Source organism: Octopus bimaculoides, chromosome 15 (genome assembly GCF_001194135.2).
Source record: "Octopus bimaculoides isolate UCB-OBI-ISO-001 chromosome 15, ASM119413v2, whole genome shotgun sequence".
Lineage (NCBI taxonomy): Eukaryota > Metazoa > Mollusca > Cephalopoda > Octopoda > Octopodidae > Octopus > Octopus bimaculoides.
The window spans coordinates 33,592,010-33,592,742 of NC_068995.1; the positions used below are offsets into that span (position 1 = coordinate 33,592,010).

The 733-nt window shown below is 35.3% G+C and overlaps 1 protein-coding gene across 2 annotated transcripts in view; it reads left to right on the forward strand.

The window, feature by feature from the left end:
* LOC106880618 (3-hydroxy-3-methylglutaryl-coenzyme A reductase) overlaps window positions 1–733 on the forward strand; it is a 101,124-nt gene that overhangs the window by 90,219 nt on the left and 10,172 nt on the right. For both annotated transcript variants that reach the window (XM_014930640.2, XM_052973242.1), the window contains exon 19: window positions 131–335. In XM_014930640.2, coding sequence (XP_014786126.1) covers window positions 131–335 — 205 coding nt within the window. The remainder of the gene's footprint in view (window positions 1–130; window positions 336–733) is intronic.

A 733-nucleotide genomic window follows, 5' to 3' on the forward strand; every position in this document is an offset into this window, starting at 1 on the left:
CCAATATTATATGGTTCCAATTATTTGCTATTTCTGTAATTACTTCTGTAAGAAATCATTTATTATTTTAAAAAACCAGTACACAAAACCATTAACATTCAGTTTAACCTTTTTTTCTCTATTTATACAGGGTTAATGGTCGAGGCAAAAGTGTGGTGGCTGAAGCAGTAATTCCTGGCAAGGTTGTACGAGAAGTTCTTAAAATTAATGTGTCTGCATTAGTTGACCTAAATATTGCTAAAAATCTTGTTGGTTCAGCTATGGCAGGTGCACAGGGAGGCTTCAATGCTCATTCTGCTAACATTGTTACTGCTGTATATATTGCTACTGGCCAAGTAAGTCTTATAGTTATTAATGTCCTAACTGGTCTTCATGTTAAACCTGTGCTTTAATCGTAGACATTTACAGTAACATCTTCACTGACAGTTTACATGCAGGCAATCAAACCAAATGAAATACCATAAATTTGAACCAATTTGTCATCTTTCTCAACAATATTCTCAAAAATGTGGTGTCTTTTCAAAAATATTTTAGGTACAGGTGTGACTGTGTGGTAAGAAGCTTGCTTCCCAGCCACATGGTTCTGGGTTCAGTCCCACTGCATGCCAACTTGGGCAAAAGTCTTCTACTATAAATTCAGGCAGACCAAAGCCTTGCAAGTGGATTTGGTAGATGAAAACTGAAAGAAGCCCATTGTGTATGTGTGCGTTTATATATATATATATATATATAT